The following is a 19432-nucleotide window of genomic DNA, read 5'->3' as shown; positions in this document are numbered from 1 at the left end:
CAGAAAACGAGATTTTATGGTAAGAGCTTACCGTTTTTAAATCTCTTTCTGCGAGGGGCTCCACCCTGACGCACTTAGCTTCTTTGGGTTGGTATGGCATTAGCCGCTGACACCCTCTCCTGTCGTGAGTGTGTGGTGTTTGTGGCTACTAACAGTTGTCGTCTCTTTTACCTGCTACTGCATTGGACTGGTTAACAAAAACTGAGCTCCAGTGCACGTAGCCGGGGTTATAGAGCAGGCGGCGCTAGGCATTCTGGGATCAGTCAAACCTTTGAGCCTCGGATGAAGATCCTACTCTACACCCCAATGTCATTCCCTGTGGAGCCGTGTACCTCGCAGAAAGAGATTTAACAACGGTAAGGTCTTACCATAAATCTCGTTATACCATATTTCATGATATTAAGACCAGTAGGTGGCCCTATTCCACGTGGAAGATACACAAGGGGGGCGATGCAAACTTCTTAGCAAAGAGTATAAACATAATAAAAAAGCGCTTGCAAAAATAGCATATTTCTGCCCATATAATACAGACTAGTAAATGAAGATATAGCAGCTAAACAGTGCTACTGTCATCATCGCTGCACCTTCCCCACAGAACTCGCCATTGCATCAAGATTCCCAATCGGCGGGCCCGTATTCATGTTTGGTCGATGCAAAAACAGCATCTTAGTATTTAATACAGGTTATAATCATGAAGAGAATATCGATCTCCAGGAAATATATTATTTTCACCCATGTACAGTTAAGGAGTTAGGGAAAAGTAGCAATTACAGGGTAACAAAAAGGAAAATGTCCTGCATGAGACGCTGGGGAACAGGTAAGACAATCGCTGAAGGCTACAGGATTCTTGGATCGGTATTATCAATTGTAAATGGGTACTGGAAATAAGGATTTAGGAGTCTATTTACTAAGCCTTAGATGGAGATAAAGTACCAGCCGACCAACTCCTGTCATTTTTCAAACCCAGCCTGTGACATGGCAGTTAGGAGCTGATTGGCTGGTACTTTATCTTCATTCAAGGCTTAGTAAATATACCCCTTAGTAGGCAGGTTGTCCGGTGAAACACAGTGTCTTTACTTGCATCAGACACTGTGCACAGGGGATGCGGTTATGTGACCGATGGTTCAGGAGACTGCTGGTCACAATACTGACGCTGGGATCCCGAACTCTCAATATCTCAGGTGTGGATTATTAGATCGATAGTGTCTAGGTCAACAATGTTTAGGTCAACCACTATAGGTCGACTGAGGAAGCAGCCGATGCTAATTAGGAGGCGGAGAAACGCGTTTGTCATGAGCAGGACACCTTGGGAGAGAAAAAATACTCCTGCAGCATTGTTTGGTAAGCCGGCCGGCTCACATCCAACTTAATACCCCAGTGCTAAGGGGGAACAGAACGGACTCCACACAGCAGCCTGATAATACAGGCAAGGCTACAAGCGAGAGGAGCAGCTGTGAGAGGTAATTGGTGCTTTGCATGGTGCACCTAAAAGAACTGTTTACACACTAACCAGCAGTCAAATTGGTGCATGGGATTAATGTGCTGGAAAGATTTCCTTTCTACTAACACGCTATAATATCTATGCTTGTGCTTGGCATGCATAAAGAACTGCCTAATACCCCTTGATTTGATTGGTACACTTGCATGCTGTACCTAAAAGAACTGCGCTGGAAATATCTATAGTGGGACTCTAATCTGCATACTACAGCTGTTTATTTGCCTCCAGAGAGGATAGATGGATACCTCTGTAATAATAAGAATTTACTTACCGATAATTCTATTTCTCATAGTCCGTAGTGGATGCTGGGGACTCCGTCAGGACCATGGGGAATAGCGGCTCCGCAGGAGACAGGGCACAAAAAGTAAGCTTTTAGGATCACATGGTGTGTACTGGCTCCTCCCCCTATGACCCTCCTCCAAGCCTCAGTTAGGTACTGTGCCCGGACGAGCGTACACAATAAGGAAGGATCTTGAATCCCGGGTAAGACTCATACCAGCCACACCAATCACACCGTACAACTTGTGATTTGAACCCAGTTAACAGTATGATAACAACGAAGAAGCCTCTGAAAAGATGGCTCACAACAATAATAACCCGATTTTTGTAACAATAACTATGTACAAGTATTGCAGACAATCCGCACTTGGGATGGGCGCCCAGCATCCACTACGGACTATGAGAAATAGAATTATCGGTAAGTAAATTCTTATTTTCTCTAACGTCCTAGTGGATGCTGGGGACTCAGTCAGGACCATGGGGATTATACCAAAGCTCCCAAACGGGCGGGAGAGTGCGGATGACTCTGCAACACCGAATGAGAGAACTCCAGGTCCTCCTTAGCCAGAGTATCAAATTTGTAAAATTTTACAAACGTGTTCTCCCCTGACCACGTAGCTGCTCGGCAAAGTTGTAATGCCGAGACCCCTCGGGCAGCCGCCCAAGATGAGCCCACCTTCCTTGTGGAGTGGGCATTTACAGATTTAGGCTGTGGCAGGCCTGCCACAGAATGTGCAAGTTGGATTGTGCTACAGATCCAACGAGCAATCGTCTGCTTAGACGCAGGAGCACCCATCTTGTTGGGTGCATACAGGATAAACAGCGAGTCAGATTTTCTGACTCCAGCCGTCCTTGAAATATATATTTTCAATGCTCTGACAACGTCCAGTAACTTGGAGTCCTCCAAGTCGCTAGTAGCCGCAGGCACCACAATAGGCTGGTTCAAGTGAAAAGCCGAAACCACCTTAGGCAGAAACTGAGGACGCGTCCGCAGTTCTGCCCTGTCCGAATGAAAAATCAGATATGGGCTTTTGTACGATAAAGCCGCCAACTCTGATACTCTCCTGGCTGAAGCCAGGGCCAGTAGCATGGTTACTTTCCATGTAAGATACTTCAAATCTACCGATTTGAGCGGCTCAAACCAATGGGATTTGAGAAATTCCAAAACTACGTTGAGATCCCACGGTGCCACTGGAGGCACAATCGGGGGCTGTATATGTAGTACACCTTTGACAAAAGTTTGTACTTCAGGCACTGAAGCCAATTCTTTCTGGAAGAAAATCAATAAGGCCGAAATTTGAACCTTAATAGACCCCAATTTGAGGCCCATAGACAATCCTGCCTGCAGGAAATGTAGGAATCGACCCAATTGAAATTCCTCCGTTGGGGCCTTCTTGGCCTCACACCACGCAACATATTTTCTCCAAATGCGGTGATAATGTTGTGCGGTCACTTCCTTCCTGGCTTTAATCAAGGTAGGAATAACTTCCTCTGGAATGCCCTTTTCTTTTAGAATCCGGCGTTCAACCGCCATGCCGTCAAACGCAGTCGCGGTAAGTCTTGGAACATACAAGGTCCCTGCTGAAGCAGATCCCTTCTTAACGGTAGAGGCCACGGTTCTTCCGTGAGCATCTCTTGAAGTTCCGGGTACCAAGTCCTTCTTGGCCAATCCGGAGCCACGAGTATTGTTCTTACTCCCCGTAGCCGTATAATTCTCAGTACCTTTGGTATGAGAGGCAGAGGAGGAAACACATACACGGACTGGTACACCCACGGTGTTACCAGAGCGTCCACAGCTATTGCCTGAGGGTCTCTTGACCTGGCGCAATATCTGTCCAGTTTCTTGTTGAGGCGGGACGCCATCATGTCCACCTTTGGTTTTTCCCAACGGTTCACAATCATGTGGAAGACTTCTGGATGAAGTCCCCACTCTCCCGGGTGGAGGTCGTGTCTGCTGAGGAAGTCTGCTTCCCAGTTGTCCACTCCCGGAATGAACACTGCTGACAGTGCTATGACATGATTTTCCGCCCAGCGAAGAATCCTTGCAGCTTCTGTCATTGCTCTTCTGCTTCTCGTGCCGCCCTGTCTGTTTACGTGGGCGACTGCCGTGATGTTGTCCGACTGGATCAACACCGGCTGACCCTGAAGCAGCGGTTTTGCCAGGCTTAGAGCATTGTAAATCGCTCTTAGCTCCAGTATATTTATGTGAAGAGACGTCTCCAGGTTTGACCACACGCCCTGGAAGTTTCTTCCCTGTGTGACTGCTCCCCAGCCTCGTAGGCTGGCATCCGTAGTCACCAGGACCCAGTCCTGTATGCCGAATCTGCGGCCCTCTAACAGATGGGCACTCTGCAACCACCACAGAAGAGACACCCTTGTTCTTGGTGACAGTGTTATCCGCTGATGCATGTGCAGATGCGATCCGTGTACTGACACATTTCCTGGTTTTAGGAGGTTCCTGACAAGTTCGGATAACTCCCTTGCTTTCTCCTCCGGGAGAAACACCTTTTTCTGAACAGTGTCCAGAATCATTCCCAGGAACAGCAGACGTATCGTCGGGGTCAATTGAGATTTTGGAAGATTCAGAATCCACCCGTGTTGTTGAAGCACTACTTGGGTTAGTGCTACTCCGACTTCCAGCTGTTCTCTGGACCTTGCCCTTATCAGGAGATCGTCCAAGTAAGGGATAATTAATACGCCTTTTCTTCGTAGAAGAACCATCATTTCGGCCATTACCTTGGTAAAGACCCGAGGTGCCGTGGACAAACCAAACGGCAGCGTTTGAAACTGATAATGACAGTTTTGTATCACGAACCTGAGATACCCTTGGTGTGAAGGGTAAATTGGGACATGCAGATAAGCATCTTTTATGTCCAGGGACACCATGAAGTCCCCTTCTTCCAAATTCGCTATCACTGCTCTGAGTGACTCCATCTTGAACTTGAATTTCTGTATGTACAGGTTCAAGGATTTCAGATTTAGAATAGGTCTTACCGAACCGTCCGGCTTCGGTACAACAAATAGTGTGGAATAATACCCCTTTCCATGTTGTAGGAGGGGTACCTTGACTATCACCTGCTGAGAATACAGCTTGTGAATGGCTTCCAATACCGTCGCCCTTTCTGAGGGAGACGTTGGTAAAGCAGACTTTAGGAACCGGCGAGGGGGAGACTTTTCGAATTCCAACTTGTAACCCTGAGATACTACCTGCAGGATCCAAGGGTCCACCTGTGAGCGCGCCCACTGTGTGCTGAAAATCTTTAGTCGACCCCCCACCGCCCCTGAGTCCGCTTGCACAGCCCCAGCGTCATGCTGAGGGCTTTGTAGAAGCCGGGGAGGGCTTTTGTTCGTGGGAAGTAGTTGCTTGCTGCAACCTCTTACCCCTTCCTTTGCCTCTGGGCAAATATGACTGTCCTTTTGCCCGCTTGTTCTTATAGGAACGAAAGGACTGCGGCTGAAAAGACGGTGTCTTTTTCTGTTGGGAGGTGACCTGAGGTAAAAAAGTGGATTTTCCGGCTGTTGCCGTGGCCACCAGATCCGATAGACCGACCCCAAATAATTCCTCTCCTTTATACGGCAATACTTCCATATGCCGTTTGGAATCCGCATCACCTGACCACTGTCGCGTCCATAAACTTCTTCTGGCAGATATGGACATCGCACTTACTCTCGATGCCAGAGTGCAAATATCCCTCTGAGCATCTCGCATATAAAGAAAAGCATCCTTTAATTGCTCTAAAGTCAATAAAATACTGTCCCTATCCAGGGTATCAATATTTTCAGTCAGGGAATCCAACCAAACCACCCCAGCACTGCACATCCAGGCTGAGGCTATTGCTGGTCGCAGTATAACACCAGTATGTGTGTATATACTCTTCAGGGTAGTTTCCAGCCTCCTATCAGCTGGATCCTTGAGGGCGGCCGTATCAGGAGACGGTAACGCCACTTGTTTTGATAAGCGTGTGAGCGCCTTATCCACCCTAGGGGGTGTTTCCCAGCGCGCCCTAACTTCTGGTGGGAAAGGGTATAATGCCAATAACTTCTTTGAAATTAGCAGTTTTCTATCGGGGTTAACCCACGCTTCATCACACACGTCATTCAATTCCTCTGATTCTGGAAAAGCTACAGGTAGTTTTTTCACACCCCACATAATACCCCCCTTTGAGGTACCTGCAGTATCAGAGATATGCAAAGCCTCCTTCATTGCCGTGATCATATAACGTGTGGCCCTATTGGAAAATAAGTTTATTTCTTCACCGTCGACACTAGATTCATCTGTGTCGGTACCTGTCGACTGACTGAGGTGTCAAAGTCAAAAATATTACATAGAGAGAACATACAAACCACACACACATTTAAGTCGCTATACTTGCAAATATGCGCAGCGAGCACAGCAATATATGGAAACACACGCATTTGCTCGGACATGGCACGGAGATGGATTCGGCGCTTGTTTCATACAGTACATGGTTATAATAATGTCAAGCACCAGACATCATGGAGATTTAGAATTGGCTGATGAATTGATGTCATGAATATGTATTATCTGAACAGAACCAGATGCGCCCATCATGTTTGGTATTGAAGCAAGCAGAATGATGTGTGGGTTAGTTTGATGCTGGTTGTGAAGTTGTGGGACATTGCAGCGGATAGATATGATTATATGTATAAAAGCTGAGATCACTTTGTTGAGAACAATGGATGATCAAGCCAACCTTTTACTAAGATTTTCAGGGCTGAACCTGATTAACATATACAAAGGAGAGAGAGAGACCCCTCCCCTAGGAACAGACACAGGAGAATAGTTCCTGTCTGGGGGGGGGGTTGGGGTCAGTGTTGTTGGTTGCCTCAGAGAGCAGATCTGATGTGGCTGCAGTCAGAACAGAGGTCTCAGAAGCATGGCTGGATCATCGCCAGGCATCAAAGGCTAAGTACCATAATCTCAATATCTCATGGCTGATTGGCATAGAGTAGTTTTAAATGTGTGTTTTGTGGTGGGGTAGTTGTGGAATGATGGGTAAGCATAGAGTGGTTGGTTTGGAGAAACAAATGGCTTGGGGATGGTGAGGCTTGCGCAGCTGTGTGATTGTAACTTGTTTGTGCTGAATACTCTGTGAAGTCTGTGATGAAGTGGAACATTAGACAACCTGTAGCATAGCATTTGTGGTATTTGTTTGCCTATGGAGATTTAATAAGATGGTTCTAGGAAGTTGGATTGAAATTGTGAAAGGTGATTTAGATTGTTTGGAATTGTAAAATCAGAACATATGCATTGTTTTGAGGCTTGGACATTTTGGAATAAAATGGAGTCTTGTGTTTTCCGCTATGTGATTGTGGTGTAGTAGAGAGTGCCATGTGTTTGGACCTGCAAATCTAAAATGGCTGCTGCCGGGTATTTTCCCCTCCCCCTTTCAGCCATGTGGTGTAGTCTTTGGAATCAAGTGGAGTTTTCCCAAAATGGAGTCTAGCTTCTGCCCCATGCGGCATTGTAGGGACAATTGTGTTGCTGGGTGTTGTGTATATAGGGACAGGCAGCATGGGTAAGCTCAAGTACTTTCTAAACAAAGATTCTCAGCATTGACTGACTGCGCAGCGATTGTTCCTCACATGTGTAAGCTTTCTCTGCAATCATATTTGTCTTCTTGTTATTGTGAGCCATTTCTTTCTCTCTCTCTCTTCTCCTCTTATTTTCCCTTAAACGTAATTGTATTGTATTGTATTTCCCGTGTAGTTATCTGGTTAGGTAGTCTATGTTATATTGTAGTGTATGACTTGTATTGTGTTAAATTCTTTTGCAAGTATATCATTCATAATATATATTTAGGCGTTGGACCCTGAGCACGGTATCTGTGTATTTCTTATAGTATTAAGTAATCTCAGAGCGTCAGTGACGCTCGAACAGCTTTAAAGGTAATAAGGTTATACTGTGTTGCATCTACACTCTCCCACTACACAGAGGTTTACAGTATAAGTACATTCCTTAAGGTATAGTTAAGGGAGTACCCTTGCGGTACTTTTTACGCCAATTGCGTACTGTGTTCTTTAACCTTTAACGTGTTTTTAATAGGACAAATATTATAGACATTGTCAGAGGTAAGGGACGTTTTACAGCCCCTGACGGTGCCTGAGACGCCTGGACAGGTACTAACTGGTTTTCCGGCCGTCTCATGTCGTCAACTGACTTTTGCAGCGTGCTAACATTATCACGTAATTCCATAATTAAAGCCATCCATTCCGGTGTCGACTCCCTAGGGGGTGACATCACCATTACCGGCAATTGCTCCGCCTCCACACCAACATCGTCCTCATACATGTCGACACACACGCACCGACACACAGCAGACACACAGGGAATGCTCTTATCGAAGACAGGACCCCACTAGCCCTTTGGGGAGACAGAGGGAGAGTTTGCCAGCACACACCAAAGCGCTATAAAAATGTATATAAACAACCCTAAAAGGTGTTGTTTCTGTTATATGCGCTTAATGTATAAAAATATCGCCAAAATATGCCCCCCTTCTCTGTTTTACCCTGTTTCTGTAGTGCAGTGCAGGGGAGAGTCCTGGGAGCCTTCCTCACAGCGGAGCTGAGCAGGAAAATGGCGCTGTGTGCTGAGGAGAATAGGCCCCGCCCCCTAAAACGGCGGGCTCTTCTCCCGGAGTTTGCGATATATGGCAGGGGTTAAATACATCCATATAGCCTCAAGGGCTATATGTGATGTATTTTAGCCATAGAAAAAGGTATTATACATTGCTGCCCAGGGCGCCCCCCCCAGCGCCCTGCACCCTCAGTGACCGCTGGTGTGAAGTGTGCCGACAACAATGGCGCACAGCTGCAGTGCTGTGCGCTACCTTATGAAGACTGAAAGTCTTCTGCCGCCTGTTTCCGGACCTCTGGACCTCTTCAACTTCGGCATCTGCAAGGGGGGTCGGCGGCACGGCTCCGGACTCCATGGCTGGGCCTGTGTTCGATCCCTCTGGAGCTAATGGTGTCCAGTAGCCTAAGAAGCAAATCCATCCTGCACGCAGATGAGTTCACTTCTCTCCCCTAAGTCCCTCGTAGCAGTGAGCCTGTTGCCAGCAGGACTCACTGAAAATAAGAAACCTAAAAAACTTTTTCTAAGCAGCTCTTTATGAGAGCCACCTAGATTGCACCCTGCTCGGACGGGCACAAAAACCTAACTGTGGCTTGGAGGAGGGTCATAGGGGGAGGAGCCAGTACACACCATGTGATCCTAAAAGCTTACTTTTTGTGCCCTGTCTCCTGCGGAGCCGCTATTCCCCATGGTCCTGACGGAGTCCCCAGCATCCACTAGGACGTTAGAGAAATAAAATTGTAGCTTTATTGTAGTAAATAGAGTGTTGGAATTGGCAGCTCCATAAAGTGATGAAGCGGCATTGGGGGTAATTCTGAGTTGATCGCAGCAGCAAGAAAGTTAGCAATTGGGCAAAACCATGTGCACTGCAGGTGTGGCAGATATAACATTTGCAGAGAGAGTTAGATTTGGGTGGGTTATTTTATTTCTGTGCAGGGTCAATACTGGCTGCTTTATTTTTACACTGCAAATTAGACTGCAGATTGAACACACCACACCCAAATCTCTCTCTGCACATGTTATATCTGCCTCCCCTGCAGTGCACATGGTTTTGCCCAACTGCTAACTTAATTCCTGCTGCGATCAACTAGGAATTACCCCCATTGTTTTTTCTTATATTGTGAAATACAATATATATATTTTTTAAATACTACTGGTCGGTATTTATATGTGATATTGTAAATTATTGTGTTTTATTTATATAAAAGGTTATCAAAGTAAGAAGCGCTGTCTCATATTTTCTTTTTTCTGCTTTCAAATTTGGGGTAATTGGAACTTAATCCCCGAGACTAGCTGCTAAATACTTTGAGGATGGTGGCGCCAGGTGTATATTTTCTAAAAAAAATCATATATCTAGGTTTGATTTAACAAAGTAAAAATAAATTTACCTTGTATCAAACACAAAAATATTTTTTTCTGATAGAACAATCTTTGATGACCAACCCCATTACTTAGCATCAACTAAAAGGTGTACGTCAAATTGTGATTCATGTGAGCCCTTAGTGTACTCTGCTTAAGCTTGCCCACCTGTTTATGTGAAATAGGTCAACAACACGCAAAACTGTATTTAAAAACATAATCAAATGCCTTTTTGTGTGTCTGTGTAGTCTGTAGATCCAAGATTAAAAAATATATATATATATAAACATTGAATTCTAAATAAGCCCTTATAGGACTGTAGTGATTACAAGTACAGACCCTTTCTTAAAGATGGCCATCGACCATCGATGATTCAAAATCATTAATGGTCTTTGCTCGATGCCAAATACTTTTGGCACTGATGGTGCGGTTCTATACCAAACGGTCTCCCGCCATCCATTGTATAGAACCATCCGATGGTTCGATTTTTCCTAGCAGTGCAGGGACACGGAGCATAGTCCTGCCACCCCACCCCTTCGTCGACACCCGCAAAGCTCCACCCCGCAGGCTGTGACTGGCCCACAGGCTAATCAGTGACACAATAGGGATGACCATCAGTGGATAAAGCCATTGATGGTCTTCCATAGTATACTTTATTACTGATGGCCACCCATAGGTTCGCCATCGATGGAGAGCACACCAATGGTCATCCTTACCCCTCCTCCTGGTGGTTATAAAAAGGAAGAGAACCCTTCCTCTGGTGGTATAAACAAAAAGAGACCATTACCCCTGCTGATATAGACTGGCAAATACAGACCCTCCCCATGGAGGTTATACTCAAGAGACCCATCTCCATTTAGTTATAAAACATAGAGACCCCGCCCTCCCATTGGTGGTTATATACAAAGACTCCTCCTCTTGCTGGTTATACACAAAGCTCCTTCCTATGGTGGTAACAGAGACCTCTCCCTCCATGGTGACCATAAACAGACCCCTTCTCTTGGTGGTATTACACAAAGATTTCTCCCATGGTGGTTATACAGAGAATCCTCCCTGTGGTGGTTATGCACAGACTGCTACCCTTGGTGTTTAGAGACTCCTCCCCTTGGTGGTTATACACAGACTCCTCCCCTTGGTGGTTATATAGACACTCCTCCCCTTGGTGCTTATATAGAGGTTACTCCCAATGGTGGTTATACACAGACTCCTACCCTTGATGGTTATGCAAAGACTCCTTCCCTTAGTGGTCATATACAGATGCTCCTCCCTTTAGTGGTTATACAGACTGCTCCCCATAGTGGCTACACACAGACACCCCTCAATGTAATGGCTAGAGGCCCCTCCTCTTAGTGGCTATACACAGAGATCACATATTGTGATTGATATATATAAGGTCCTGGGACCCCCCAAAACATTACAATTTTGTTTCCAGAATCATACAGAAGGCTGTTAGTGGTCCTAAGTAAGTACTGGAGATTTGTTAATGGACTTAAATTACTGGTTTGTGCATATTTTTTTTTACAAAAAGTAAAAAAAATATTTAAAAAGCAAAAATTTGTCATGTACTTTCATACAAAAAAAATTGGAAAAAACAGTACGAAAAAAAGATGCTTTAGGGGTACTGTGAGGTGGCTATAAAATAATGATAAAAAGCAATTATTTCAATAAATACTCTAATTAAATTTGGGGTGCATAGAGCAATGACTTTGTGGTAATTTGAGGCCATTTTTAAACCCCTCCCCCCCACTTCCAATTGCCTAATCAGTCATCAGGGAGGGGGTGTCCGAGTATGTCTATGTAGTATCCAACCTTATAAATAAGAATTTACTTACCGATAATTCTATTTCTCATAGTCCGTAGTGGATGCTGGGACTCCGTCAGGACCATGGGGAATAGCGGGCTCCGCAGGAGACAGGGCACATCTAAATAAAGCTTTTAGGATCACATGGTGCGTACTGGCTCCTCCCCCTATGACCCTCCTCCAAGCCTCAGTTAGGTACTGTGCCCGGACGAGCGTACACAATAAGGAAGGATCTTGAATCCCGGGTAAGACTCATACCAGCCACACCAATCACACCGTACAACTTGTGATCTGAACCCAGTTAACAGTATGATAACAAAAAACGAAGTAGCCTCTGAAAAGATGGCTCACAACAATAGTAATAACCCGATCTTTGTAACAATAACTATGTACAAGTATTGCAGACAATCCGCACTTGGGATGGGCGCCCAGCATCCACTACGGACTATGAGAAATAGAATTATCGGTAAGTAAATTCTTATTTTCTCTAACGTCCTAGTGGATGCTGGGACTCCGTCAGGACCATGGGGATTATACCAAAGCTCCCAAACGGGCGGGAGAGTGCGGATGACTCTGCAGCACCGAATGAGAGAACTCCAGGTCCTCCTTAGCCAGAGTATCAAATTTGTAAAATTTTACAAACGTGTTCTCCCCTGACCACGTAGCTGCTCGGCAAAGTTGTAATGCCGAGACCCCTCGGGCAGCCGCCCAAGATGAGCCCACTTTCCTTGTGGAGTGGGCCTTTACAGATTTAGGCTGTGGCAGGCCTGCCACAGAATGTGCAAGTTGGATTGTGCTACAGATCCAACGTGCAATCGTCTGTTTAGACGCAGGAGCACCCATCTTGTTGGGTGCATACAATATAAACAACGAGTCAGATTTTCTGACTCCAGCTGTCCTTGAAATATATATTTTTAATGCTCTGACAACGTCCAGTAACTTGGAGTCCTCCAAGTCGCTAGTAGCCGCAGGCACCACAATAGGCTGGTTCAAGTGAAAAGCCGAAACCACCTTAGGGAGAAAATGAGGACGTGTCCGCAGTTCTGCCCTGTCCGAATGGAAAATCAGATATGGGCTTTTGTATGATAAAGCCGCCAACTCTGAAACTCTCCTGGCTGAAGCCAGGGCCAATAGCATGGTTACCTTCCATGTAAGGTATTTTAAATCTACCGATTTTAGAGGCTCAAACCAATGAGATTTGAGAAAATTCAAAACTACGTTCAAATCCCACGGTGCCACTGGAGGCACTATTGGGGGTTGTATATGTAGTACACCTTTGACAAAAGTTTGTACTTCAGGCACTGATGCCAATTCCTTCTGGAAGAAGATTGATAAGGCCGAAATTTGAACTTTAATGGACCCCAATTTTAGGCCCATAGACAATCCTGCTTGCAGGAAATGTAAGAATCGACCCAATTGAAATTCTTCCGTTGGAGCCTTCTTGGCCTCACACCACGCAACATATTTTCGCCAAATGCGGTGATAATGTTGTACAGTCACTTCCTTTCTAGCCTTAATCAAGGTAGGAATAACTTCCTCTGGAATGCCCTTTTCTTTTAGAATCCGGCGTTCAACCGCCATGCCGTCAAACGCAGACGCGGTAAGTCTTGGAACATACAAGGTCCCTGCTGAAGCAGATCCCTTCTTAGAGGTAGAGGCCATGGATCCTCCGTGAGCATCTCTTGAAGTTCCGGATACCAAGTTCTTCTTGGCCAGTCCGGAGCCACCAGTATTGTTCTTACTCCTCTTTTCCGTATAATTCTCAGTACCTTTGGTATGAGAGGCAGAGGAGGGAACACATACACTGACTGGTACACCCACGGTGTTACCAGAGCGTCCACAGCTATTGCCTGAGGGTCTCTTGACCTGGCGCAATATCTGTCCAATTTTTTGTTGAGGCGAGACGCCATCATGTCCACCTTTGGTCTTTCCCAACGGTTCACAATCATGTGGAAGACTTCTGGATGAAGTCCCCACTCTCCCGGGTGAAGGTCGTGTCTGCTGAGGAAGTCTGCTTCCCAGTTGTCCACTCCCGGGATGAACACTGCTGACAGTGCTATGACATGATTCTCCGCCCAGCGCAGAATCCTTGCAGCTTCTGTCATTGCTCTTCTGCTTCTCGTGCCGCCTTGTCGGTTTACGTGGGCGACTGCCGTGATGTTGTCCGACTGGATCAACACCGGCTGACCCTGAAGCAGCGATTTTGCCAGGCTTAGAGCATTGTAGATCGCTCTTAGCTCCAGTATATTTATGTGAAGGGACGTCTCCAGGTTTGACCACACGCCCTGGAAGTTTCTTCCCTGTGTGACTGCTCCCCAGCCTCGTAGGCTGGCATCCGTAGTCACCAGGACCCAGTCCTGTATGCCGAATCTGCGGCCCTCTAACAGATGAGCACTCTGCAACCACCACAGGAGAGACAACCTTGTTCTTGGTGACAGTGTTATCCGCTGATGCATGTGCAGATGCGATCCGGACCATTTGTCCAGCAGATCCCACTGAAATGTCCGTGCAAGGAATCTGCCGAATGGAATCGCTTCGTAAGAAGCCACCATCTTTCCCAGGACTCTTGTGCATTGATGTACTGACACAGTTCCTGGTTTTATGAGGTTCCTGACAAGTTCGGATAACTCCCTTGCTTTCTCCTCCGGGAGAAACACCTTTTTCTGAACCGTGTCCAGAATCATTCCCAGGAACAGCAGACGAGTTGTCGGGGTCAATTGAGATTTTGGAAGATTCAGAATCCACCCGTGTTGCTGAAGCACTACCTGGGATAGTGCTACACCGACTTCCAGCTGTTCTCTGGACTTTGCCCTTATCAGGAGATCGTCCAAGTAAGGGATAATTAATACGCCTTTTCTTCGTAGAAGAACCATCATTTCGGTCATTACCTTGGTAAAGACCCGAGGGGCCTTGGACAAACCAAACGGCAGCGTTTGAAACTGATAATGACAGTCTTGTATCACGAACCTGAGATACCCTTGGTGTGAGGGGTAAATTGGGACATGCAGATAAGCATCTTTTATGTCCAGGGACACCATGAAGTCCCCTTCTTCCAGATTCGCTATCACTGCTCTGAGTGACTCCATCTTGAACTTGAATTTCTGTATGTACAGGTTCAAGGATTTCAGGTTTAGAATAGGTCTTACCGAACCGTCCGGCTTCGGTACCACAAATAGTGTGGAATAATACCCCTTTCCCTGTTGTAGGAGGGGTACCTTGACTATCACCTGCTGAGAATACAGCTTGTGAATGACTTCCAAAACCGACGTCCTTTCTGAGGGAGACGTTGGTAAAGCAGACTTTAGGAACCGGCGAGGGGGAGACCTTTCGAACTCCAACATGTAACCCTGAGATATTATCTGCAGGATCCACGGGTCCACTTGTGAGCGAGCCCACTGATTGCTGAAAATCTTGAGTCGACCCCCCACCGCTCCTGAGTCCGCTTGTAAAGCCCCAGCGTCATGCTGATGGCTTTGTAGAACCCGGGGCGGGCTTCTGGTCCTGGGCAGGGGCTGCTTGCTGCCCTCTCTTACCCTTTCCTCTGCCTCGCGGCAGATAAGACTGTCCTTTTGGTCGCTTGTTTTTATAGGAGCGAAAGGACTGCGGCTGAAAAGACGGTGTCTTTTTCTGTTGGGAGGGGGTCTGAGGTAAAAAAGTGGATTTGCCGGCAGTTGCCGTGGCCACCAGGTCCGAAAGACCGACCCCAAATAATTCCTCTCCTTTATATGGCAATACTTCCATATGCCTTTTGGAATCCGCATCACCTGACCACTGTCGCGTCCATAAACTTCTTCTGGCAGATATGGACATCGCGCTTACTCTTGATGCTAGAGTACAAATATCCCTCTGAGCATCTCGCATATAAAGAAAAGCATCCTTTAATTGCTCTAGAGTCAATAAAATACTGTCCCTATCCAGGGTATCAATATTTTCAGTCAGAGAATCCAACCACACTACCCCAGCACTGCACATCCAGGCTGAGGCTACTGCCGGTCGCAGTATAACACCAGTATGTGTGTATATACTCTTCAGTGTAGTTTCCAGCCTCCTATCTGCTGGATCCTTGAGGGCGGCCGTATCAGGAGACGGCAACGCCACTTGCTTGGATAAACGTGTGAGCGCCTTATCCACCCTAGGGGGTGTTTCCCAGCGCGCCCTAACCTCTGGTGGGAAAGGGTATAATGCCAATAACTTCTTGGAAATTAGCAGTTTTCTATCTGGGTTAACCCACGCTTCGTCACACACGTCATTCAATTCCTCTGATTCTGGAAAAGCTACAGGTAGTTTTTTCACCCCCCACATAATACCCCTCTTTGAGGTACCAGCAGTATCAGAGATCTGCAAAGCCTCCTTCATTGCCGTGATCATATAACGTGTGGCCCTATTGGAAAATACGTTTGTTTCTTCACCGTCGACACTAGATTCATCTGTGTCGGTACCCGTGTCGACTGACTGAGGTAAGGGACGTTTTACAGCCCCTGACGGTGTCTGAGACGCCTGAGCCGGTACTAACTGGTTTTCCGGCCGTCTCATTTCGTCAACTGACTTTTGTAATGTGCTAACATTATCACGTAATTCCATAACTAAAGCCATCCATTCCGGTGTCGACTCCCTAGGGGGTGACATCACCATTACCGGCAATTGCTCTGCCTCCACACCAACATCGTCCTCATACATGTCGACACACACGTACCGACACACAGCAGCCACACAGGGAATGCTCTAATCGAAGACAGGACCCTCTTAGCCCTTTGGGGAGACAGAGGGAGAGTTTGCCAGCACACACCAAAAGCGCTATAAATGTATATAAACAACCCTAGAAGGTGTTGTTTTTGATATAAGCGCTTTTAATATATCAATATCGCCAAATTATGCCCCCCTTCTCTTTGTTACCCTGTTTCTGTAGTGCAGTGCAGGGGAGAGTCCTGGGAGCCTTCCTCACCAGCGGAGCTGAGCAGGAAAATGGCGCTGAGTGCTGAGGAGAATAAGCTCCGCCCCTTTTTCGGCGGGCTTTTCTCCCGGGTTTTAAGAAAACTGGCCTGGGTTAAATACATACATATAGCCTTAATGGCTATATGTGATGTATTTATTTTGCCACTAAAGGTATTTAATATTGCTGCCCAGGGCGCCCCCAGCAGCGCCCTGCACCCTCCGTGACTGAATCAGTGAGACGTGTAGCAACAATGGCGCACAGCTGCAGTGCTGTGCGCTACCTTCATGAAGACTGAGGAGTCTTCTGCCGCCTGCTTTCCGGACCTCCGTCTTCAGCGTCTGTAAGGGGGATCGGCGGCGCGGCTCCGGGACGAACCCCAGGAGGACCTGTGTTCCGACTCCCTCTGGAGCTAAGTGTCCAGTAGCCTAAGACTCCAATCCATCCTGCACGCAGGTGAGTTGGAAATCTCTCCCCTAAGTCCCTCGATGCAGTGATCCTGTTGCCAGCAGGATTCACTGAGATTTAAACCTAAAAAAACTTTTTCTAAGCAGCTCTTTAGGAGAGCCACCTAGATTGCACCCTTCTCGGACGGGCACAAAAACCTAACTGAGGCTTGGAGGAGGGTCATAGGGGGAGGAGCCAGTACGCACCATGTGATCCTAAAAGCTTTATTTAGATGTGCCCTGTCTCCTGCGGAGCCCGCTATTCCCCATGGTCCTGACGGAGTCCCAGCATCCACTAGGACGTTAGAGAAATAAGGATTTTAAGAATAACCCTAACCTTAAAATAAGGATCTTCCCTAACATCTCTCACCCTCAGTGAGGTGCGAACAGAAAAATGTGAGTTTACTCTGACAGATTCAGTGCGTGTTTCTAATTGAATTGCAAAATGCGAATTTGCAGAGAAAACTGCAAATCAAAGCTAACAGGATTAACTCCTCCCCTTGATGGTTATACAGACAGACCCCTCCCTCAGGTGGTTATATACAGACAGGCCCCTCCCTTTGGTGGGTATAGGTACACACTGAAGCTGTTATCTATATATGCACCCTACCCTGACCTCAACCTACCGCCCCCTGCAGGTGTACTACTTGGCACGCTCTGACCGCGAGTCCCGCTTTCCAGAACCTTTGAAGTCCACTGTGCGCGGGAAGCCCCTGTAGTCAGTTCTGTCAGTTGGAGTGCGCTGCGCGGGGATCTCCTGTAGTCAGTCCTGTCAGAGGGAGCGTTCCGCGCAGGATACCCCTGTAGGCAGACCTGCGTGAAAGAGCGCAATGTACGGGGAGCTCCTATAGACAGTCCTGTGTGAGGGAGCGCTCGGTGCGGGGAGCTCCGGTAGTCAGTCCTGTGTGAGGGAGCGCTCTGTGCGGGAAGCTCCTGTAGTAGTTAGTACAGTATGAGGGAGCAGGTTGCGCGGGAAGCCGCAGTAGTCAGTCCTGTCAGAGGGAGCACGCTGCACGGGGAACTCCTGTAGTTAGTCCTGTCAGAGTAAGCATGCTGCGCGGGATACCCATGTAGTAGTCAGTCCAGTCAGAGGGAGCGTGCTGCGTGGGTTACCCCTATAGTAGTCAGTCCTGTCAGTGGGAGGATACCCCTGTAGTCAGTCCTGTCAGTGGGAGAATACTCCTGTAGTAGTCAGTCCTGTCAGTGGGAGGATACCCCCGTAGTAGTCAGTCCTGTCAGTGGGAGGATACACCCGTAGTAGTCAGTCCTGTCAGAGGAAGCATGCTGCGTGGGATACCCCTATAGTAGTCAGTCCTCCCAGAGTGATGATACCACTGAAGTAGTCAGTCCTATCAGAGGGAGCGTGCTGCACGGGATAGCCCTGTAGTCAGTCCTGTCAGTGGAAGGATACCACTGTAGTAGTCAGTCCTGCCAGTGGGAGGATACCCCTGTAGTAGTCCTGTCAGTGGGAGGATACCCCTGGAGTCAGTCGTGTCAGTGGGAGGATACCCCTGGAGTCAGTCGTGTCAGCGGGAGGATAGCCCTGGAGTGGTCAGTCCTGTCAGTGGGAGGATAGCCCTGGAGTGGTCAGTCCTGTCAGTGGGAGGATAGCCCTGGAGTGGTCAGTCCTGTCAGTGGGAGGATAGCCCTGACCTGTTGTTGTCAGTTGGAGGATACCCCTGTAGTTGTCAGTCCTGTCAGTGGAAGCGTGCTGCATGGGATACCCCTGTAGTCAGTCCTGTCAGTGGGAGGATACCTCTGTAGTAGTCAGTCCTGTCAGAGGGAACGTGCTGCAAGGGATACCCCTGTAGTCAGTCCTGTCAGTGGGAGGATACCCCGGTAGTCAGTCCTGTCAGAGGGAGCGCGCCGCGCGGGATACTCATGTTGTCGGTTGCGTCCAGGGCAGTGTGAAAGCGCGCGCAGCGCGTGAAGCCTCTGTAGTAGTCAGTCCCATCAGAGGGAGCGCGGTGCGCGCTGTCAGTGGAACTCGCTGGGAGGCTCCGGCATTGCATAAGGGTTGATCTACCATTGCATAAGGGGCAGGCCGGCTCGCAGACAGCCGGTTACAGCCGTCACACAGAGCATGACATACACGTCATACACCCGCACAGTACGCAGCGTCACCACCACCAAGACTCTGAGATCTCCTCCTCCTGAAGGGTGCGCGCACGGCGCGGAGACAGCACGTGCGCAGGCGCCCCACTCCTATGACCGCCAAGACCAGCGGCACCATCGTTGCTGAGACAACCACTACAGTTTCCCCGGCGGCTGAGCTCCGACAACATGGCGCCGCCACGCGCAGACAGGAGAGCGCAGTGCCAGTGCTTACGTGTGCTCCCTCTCTCAGCCTGAGGCGGCGGGGGGAGCTTATCGCTTCCGACGTTCCCCAGGGAAACTTCCGGTGAGGAAAAACCGTACCGCAAACATGGCGCTGGTGAGGTGAGTGCCCAGAGCGGGGTCCTGGGGCTGTGTGAGGCCGGGGTACGGGGCAGGATCGCCGGGGGGTGAGGCGGCCCCTTCCCCT

At 47.9% G+C, this 19432-nt stretch overlaps 2 protein-coding genes across 5 annotated transcripts in view; one reads left to right on the top strand and one right to left on the bottom strand.

The window, feature by feature from the left end:
* The window catches only part of ADCK1 (aarF domain containing kinase 1), a 133786-nt gene extending 114697 nt beyond the window's left edge, over positions 1 to 19089 (bottom strand). The window contains exons 1-2 of one of the 4 annotated variants that reach the window (XM_063948211.1): positions 18935 to 19016; positions 17535 to 17709 (exon numbers count right to left, since the gene is read on the bottom strand). Coding sequence is in view for 1 of the 4 variants with exons in the window: in XM_063948209.1 (XP_063804279.1) it covers positions 18935 to 18993 (59 nt within the window). In the remaining 3 variants the exon portion in view is untranslated. Of the gene's footprint in view, positions 1 to 17534 lie in introns of all 4 variants that reach the window. The other 3 variants (XM_063948209.1, XM_063948212.1, XM_063948210.1) reach the window with 3 other exon arrangements.
* A 24-nt stretch (positions 19090 to 19113) lies between these two features.
* The window catches only part of SNW1 (SNW domain containing 1), a 44242-nt gene continuing 43923 nt past the window's right edge, over positions 19114 to 19432 (top strand). The window contains exon 1 of the mRNA XM_063948213.1: positions 19114 to 19347. Within this exon, the coding sequence (XP_063804283.1) occupies positions 19334 to 19347 (14 nt within the window). The 5' untranslated portion in view covers positions 19114 to 19333. The remainder of the gene's footprint in view (positions 19348 to 19432) is intronic.

This window comes from Pseudophryne corroboree, chromosome 12 (genome assembly GCF_028390025.1).
Source record: "Pseudophryne corroboree isolate aPseCor3 chromosome 12, aPseCor3.hap2, whole genome shotgun sequence".
Lineage (NCBI taxonomy): Eukaryota > Metazoa > Chordata > Amphibia > Anura > Myobatrachidae > Pseudophryne > Pseudophryne corroboree.
Note: the sequence above shows the minus strand (reverse complement) of the source record. Positions and strands in the feature narration are given on the sequence as shown.